Below are 6596 nucleotides of genomic sequence, written 5' to 3' on the forward strand. Positions count from 1 at the left end.
TAAACCCCCCCCCCCCCCCCGCAAAAAAAAGAATCAAAGCAGGAAAGTTTTTTTTAAATGTCAATAAATACCACTCAGTACAGTACAGTTGTCTCTCAGTATCTTTGGAGACTTAGTTCCAGGACTCCCTCAAGTATCAAAATCTATAGATGATCATGTCCCTTATATGAAATGGCATAGTGTTTGCATATAACCTATGGACAGGCTCCATCTCCAGATTACTTAAAATGCCTAATCAATGTAAATGCTCTGTAAATAGCTGTTATACTGTATTGTTTAGGGAATGATGACAAGGAAAAAAAAAAGTCTATACATGTTCGGTACAGATGAAATTTCCCCCAAAAATATTTTATATGTGTAGTTGGTAGAATCCATGGATGTGAAACCCATGGCTACAGAAGGTCAACTGTAATTAGATTTAATACCAGAGACAGGAAAAAGGATAAGAGAGAATGACAGAGAGGAGTGCCATATCTTCATTTTAAAAGACTGACTGTGCTTCCCTTTCCTGGGATGTTATATCTGCAGCTCTTCATAAGAGATGGCACTTGGTTTTGTAATAAGACAAGTTAGATTTGAACCTCAGCTTGGGTGGTTGTTAGTTTTATTCCCTTATCCGAGACTTTTTAAAATTCTTTTAAGATGTTGATGGACCTTTATTTTATTCATTTATTTATATGTGGTGCTGAGAATCAAACACAGTGCCTCACACATCCTAGGCAAGTGCTCTTCCACTGAGCCACAACCCCAGCCCTAGGCAAGATATTTAAACTTTTAGTTTCCACAGTTTTAAAATGGGCAATACCTCCTTCACAAGGTTGACTAGGAATTAAGTGTGAGTAATTTATATGAAGCCATTTGGGAACAGAGCTGGATACAGTAGATGTTTCCTATCACTATGAATGCCTACACTAATTAGTTGAATGCACTCTGAAAACTGGAAAGTCTTGCCCATCTTTCTCTCACAGTGCTTAGTATGGTGCTTCACACAAAATAAAGAATTTGATCTGAATCTGTTGGGAAACAAATCTTACAGAACAAGTATCTGCTCCAAGGCACGAAACTAGATATGCCCCAAGATGTACAGATAACAAGCAAATCTCCCCTGGCAAAAACAAATGTCCCCACTTCCTTGAAATTAAAAAAAAAAAAAATCAGAAATCCACCCAAATGCAAACAATGGAACAACGGCTGTCTTTGGGGCTTGATCCACAATTCTCCCCTTCTATATTCCTTTTCTGATATTTAAAAATCTCAACAATGTATATCTAATAGGAAAAATTGTTAGAACTATTACAAGAATAAACAAGACTGCCTGAGTCTAAGTCAGAAAGTCAGAGACCTGGTGTTCAGTCTCTGCCATTAGTATCTGGCTACCTGACCTGAGGCAAGTCACTTTACTTTCTCATAAACTGACAGAAACTATACCCTCTCTGATGACATCATCGGGTGACTGTGGGAGCAGGGGACCCAGGACCATTCTGTAGAAACTCTTTCTGTGATAAGCAGAGTTCTGGAATCTCATGAGCATGCCTGGAGCCCTACCAGTTGCTTTTACTTTTTATTCCAAACCAGACATTTATTTCTTTGTGTCACACCTTCATAAATGTTGCTCTCGTTATTAATAGAGGGATAACCCACAAGGCTGCAGCCTTTTTTTTTTTTTCATCTTAAAAGCATGCTATAAAAGTAATGAGAATGAATTTGGAGCTGCAATCATAACTCTTACATAATGAGCACCATCCAAGTTCGAACCACCACCAGCTGTGAGCCCTTTTCCTCATAGGGCATTTCGTTTCCTTCTTCCTTTAATTTTTTTTTTTTTTCCCCTAACACATGGGAAACTTCAGACCTCAGCACACACAAGAAGATCATTTGGAGCAGTGGGAAGGAGGCAACACAGCTAAGCAGAGTATCAGAGAGAAAGATGGGACCTTGAAAACTCTGAGCATAATAGTCTGATTGCTCTAGACAAAACATCTCCCCTGCCAAATGTCAAATCAAACTAGCAACCACGTTCTCAAAAGCAACCACTAGGCAGGGTGAGCGTAGGCCCCACAGGGCCTATGGATGAGTGGGGCACAGAGGGACATCAAAGAACAAGCTGACCAATAAAGACCTCTATTACCCATTTTACAAAATCATATCCAAATTTAGCCTGGGGCATCAGAATAGGTCAACAGAAAAAAAAATGGGAGGGTGAATAGGTCACACTCCCAATGGAAGAAAAGGAGGTTTCTATTTGTAGCAACTTCAGTTCATTTCTACTACAGGAGACAAAGGCCTTCAGATGCATGATTTCCAACAGAGGGTCAGCTACCCAAAAACAACAATGATAATTCCTAACAGCTCAACTTCCTTATCAATAAACTGTGGATAGTAATTACTTGTATCATAAGTTGTTGTGAGAATTCAATGAGATAACACAAAAAGGCACTTAGAACAGTGTCTGGTACATGGTAAGCTATCAATAATACATAATGCCACATTCAGTTTTGCATGTATTATCCCATTTGACCAAAGGAATATCTGTGTGAAGCAGGTTTTATGATTCTCACAGGACATTAGCTCAAAGAGATAAAAAGACTTATCCAGAGTCACACAACTAAAAAGCAGTGTGTACCCAGTTGCTTTTAGGACTGACACTGCACAATCCTGGTATACCAGGAGTTTGGACATGCCACCTTTCCTAGGAGCCTGGCTGTAGTCTCTAATGGCAACACAAAAGGACATTTCTGACATCCTTATTTTCTATATAACAAACCAATTCCCTCAATTGATGAGCCAGTGATTGTCTAGCTACCATCATTAAAACAAAACAAAACCAGCTGTGAATTCAGCAAGCACTGAGTTGAAGCCTTTACAAACATTTCATATGACCCTCATGATTACACTGGGAGGAACTGTCCTTATCCCATTGAACAGGCAAAGAAACTGACTGAGGGATGGTCACAGACACAAAGCTTATAAGCAGCACAGACTGTGTTTGAACTCAAGTCCTCAGAAAAAAATGCCATATATTGTTGCCTCAATTAACTCCTCATTCTCTCTGCCCTCATCCCTACATAACCATAGGACAGAGGCCTGGAAAAATAATCTCTCTTTCCCTTCACAAGAAAGTACAAATCCCAGGGAGGAACTTTTTGGTTTTGCAAACCAAGAGAGCAAAGGCTGCCAGAGTCTTTACTCTACTTCTCCTCCCCATCTTGTCTGACTCAGAACAAACTTTCAGAGCACTCTTCTCTTACCCTAGAAAAAGGCTTCCTGCCACAGCTGCTGCTGAGGAACACACTAAGCACCACCATCAACCCAGTGCCTCCTTAAAGAGGAAGAGAAAAGGATAAGCTGAGGAGTGGTACAAACAGGTTGTCCCTTTCTTCAGGTCTGGGCCCCAGAACAGAGGCCTCAGCTGATGCCGAATTCAACCCAGCTTGCTCCCTGTGGGGTAGGCATTAGAAGCAAGGTGCATAGGGGAAATCTCCAATCGTCCTTATTGCTGACGCCAAAACCCCTAGTGACACCAACCCTCTCACCCCACAACCTAACTGCCTCACACTTTCCTCACAACCCCACAATCACAGGTGCCTGTTCAACTCACAGTGCACAAGAGACACTACTATTCACCTACTCCTTACAAAATCACCTTCAGTAGCTTCCCCAGGCAGTGGCTGGGCCATAATCAATGCATATTCAGCCATGACCAACAGGCCAAAAGGTAAGCAGACATCAGATGGCAGGCTTGGACAGACTTCCCATAATAGAAATAAAACTTATTCCACCTCCAACCCATACAAGTTGCCAGCAGATCAAGCCACTGTGGGAAAAGGCAGCACTCTAAGAAATCTGAGCCCTGTGTGCTGAGGGAGGGTGCCCTAAGTGTATATATCACAAACCCAGGTGGAGTAGCAGGTGGCATGGATTCCCCAAATTGTCCAGGTATCCAGGTCAACAGCCTCTCTGAAGGCAAGCCCTTCTTCACTCATTTCCTCTCTAGAAGGCTGGGGTGAGATGGGAGACTCTGTGTTTTTGGATAGCAATTAGAGCAGCCCAGCCCATGGACACTACAGCAGGGAGGCAGATGAACACACAAGTCAAGTCACAAGTGGGCAAAAAAAAAAAAAAAAAACGGAGAGAGGGCAGTGGGAGAGCAGAGCACCCTGTTTCAGATCAGAGCAGAGCAGTCTCTCAGATCACTGCCCAGTTATAAGCCCAGTCTCCCTCAGGGTACTCCACCTCCCATAAGCCCACCACTCCCCACACTCCACCCTCCTTCCTTCATATAGAGTCCAGCCTCCTCCTTTTTCCTTCCCAAGAGCACCAGCTTCCACGATGCTCTTTCTTCTCATCACACTTACTCTACAAATCCTTGAGCCCTTCAGTTAACAGAACTGAGTATTCTATCCTAAACTGAGAATAATTTAATAGCTTCCCAGGTCTTCAAGACAAAATGCTGTGAGGAAGGCTGAGTTTGGCAACTCTCCTCAGGTCTGCTTCCCACCAGCCCAGCCCAACCTCATTCATATACTCCATTTAAGACCTGGGCCCTTCCACTTCCATTCCTTTGGTCCTACCCAGAAAATCCCCCAGCACAACAGCTCACTTTAAGCTTTAAGGTAAATTCACCCTCTCCCTGCCAAGAAGGGGAGGGAAACTGAAACTGCCTGAGGGAGGAGCTTCCCTCCTCCACCCTCGCAATTCCGAACCTGGATTTCTACTTCCTTTCCACTGAGGGCCCTGGGAAAGTCAGGTCAGGTGACCACCTGCCAGAGCTTTGCCTGGGCCCTTATTAGTGCTACAGATCTGGGGCCTGAAAATACTCCCCAGGCACTTGTGGAGTGCGTGCGGATGTGTTCAGGCTCTGGGGCCAGGACTGGGTAGCAGTTTTCATAATGCTTCAAACTACCTGCACAGAGGACTTAGGTCTTACACATCTGGACTGGAAGTTCACTGGGAAGCTCAGGCAAGGGATGGGAGTGAGGATGGTTTCTGAAGGCAAAGGAGAACGGGTACAGACTGTTCCAAAGAGGATAAAAACTGAGGGATGCTTCCTTTCTGCCTTTCATGGAGAACAGGGGCCATCCCTTCCCTGAGCGCGGGTTGGGGGCAATGCCCACTTCCTACTCAGGAAACATACTGCTTAAACCTTAAACCAAAAAGAGAACCTGCAACCCACCAATCTCATTTTCAGATTCCCTCTCCCCAGCCTAGACACATTAATAATTAACTTGCCTACCCAGGAGCTCCTGGCATTGCCATAAAAGATGAGTAATGGAACCAGAGCTCCGGCCCTATGCCCGCGGACTTCAAGGATCAGGGCTGGTACAAGCTCCTGGAACAAAGCCTCTGCATTCCTCCAGAAAGGTGTGTCTGAAACCAGAGCTGTCACAAGCTAGCTGACCCCTTACCTCCTCTTTAGCCGGCTCCTCGCAAGTGTGAGTGGAGAGGCTCCGGGAGAAGAAGAGGTGGGGCAGGCACCCAGTGCGCCTTGCAGAATGCGTGGAGAGGTCGCCTCTGCCCACCTCCCGACCCCCACCCCCACTCCACTGCTGGCCAGCCGCTGTCCCCGCAGCCGCACACCTCCGGGGCGTGGGGCCCCCAACCATAGCCGATTTCGGAAAGCCGCGCTGTCTGCTGAGAGATAATCCTGTTACCAAGAACGCAGGCTGTACTTGGAGACCTGATTCTTAAAACAACAAGGCATCTCCCTCGGCGCCCTTCCCGATTAGTAACCCAAAGCCGGCTCAACGAATTCTCTCACTGTAACTCCAGGGACGAGCTGCGGTTCCCATGCCGATGGCCGGCGGGGAACGAACCTGCTCCGGTTACGCCGCGCCCAGAGAGACACAAAGCACTGCCGAACGCAGCCCATGAATGCTGCTTGCTGCCGACCCTCCAGCCCGCAGACCCCCGAAAGTTATGGCGCGTGCACACACCTGCAGCCCCCCCTTGATGGATCCCGCCAGCCCCCTAGGGCGGCAAGGCACGTGTCCCGGGGCTGGCAGTGCCTCGGCTCCATGCGCCCCACTCTGCGAGCCCAGGCGGGCTACGGGTCAGCAGCGTTGGGCGACCAAGCGCTTCGGGGCCTCAACGCGCTGGCGGCGCATCCCGCGCCCTACTCGTCCTCGCCGGAGCCTTCCCGAAGAACCCACACCCACTTGACATCAGCACCGACCAAAGCACGTGGCGCAGCGCCAGACGGCGGACCCTGGCAATCCAGAGAGTGCCCCAGGTGCTGCCGCTTGGCCAGGACGGCGCGTCCCAGCAGGGCACATTCCTTTCCTTTGCAGAGGATGCTGCAAAAGCGAGGCAGTTGGGAAATGGAGGAGGGGGGAGTGAAACCCGCGGAGGGGGCAGGACCTGCGGCCTCACAGCGGCGCCGCTCTGGCGCCCAGCCAACCACTGGCAGAACTGACAGCCCTTGCAGCAAGTACCCATCAACTGTGAAGACAAGGATGTAAATGACCCGGTGTGCTTTCCTGGTCCCGCTAAGGAGCCCTCCAAGAGCCCTGACCTTGAATTTTCTTCTTCAGAATGATTCAAGGAGGCCCCTGTTTAATAGCTCCTACTAACTGACTTCAATAAGACAGAAAAGAATG

At 47.3% G+C, this 6596-nt stretch overlaps 1 protein-coding gene across 8 annotated transcripts in view; it reads right to left on the minus strand.

Moving 5' to 3' along the window:
* The window catches only part of Plekha7 (pleckstrin homology domain containing A7), a 128157-nt gene extending 121877 nt beyond the window's left edge, over positions 1-6280 (minus strand). For 4 of the 8 annotated variants that reach the window (XR_007342349.1, XM_048788421.1, XM_048788422.1 and 1 more), the window contains exon 1: positions 5934-6280. Coding sequence is in view for 7 of the 8 variants with exons in the window: in XM_048788421.1 (XP_048644378.1) it covers positions 5934-6016 (83 nt within the window). In the remaining variant the exon portion in view is untranslated. The remainder of the gene's footprint in view (positions 1-5933) is intronic. The other 4 variants (XM_048788426.1, XM_048788424.1, XM_048788423.1 and 1 more) reach the window with 2 other exon arrangements.
* Between the last annotated feature and the right edge of the window lie 316 nt (positions 6281-6596).

The sequence above is a fragment of the Marmota marmota genome, unplaced genomic scaffold (assembly GCF_001458135.2).
Source record: "Marmota marmota marmota unplaced genomic scaffold, marMar, whole genome shotgun sequence".
In the NCBI taxonomy this organism is placed as follows: Eukaryota; Metazoa; Chordata; class Mammalia; order Rodentia; family Sciuridae; genus Marmota; species Marmota marmota.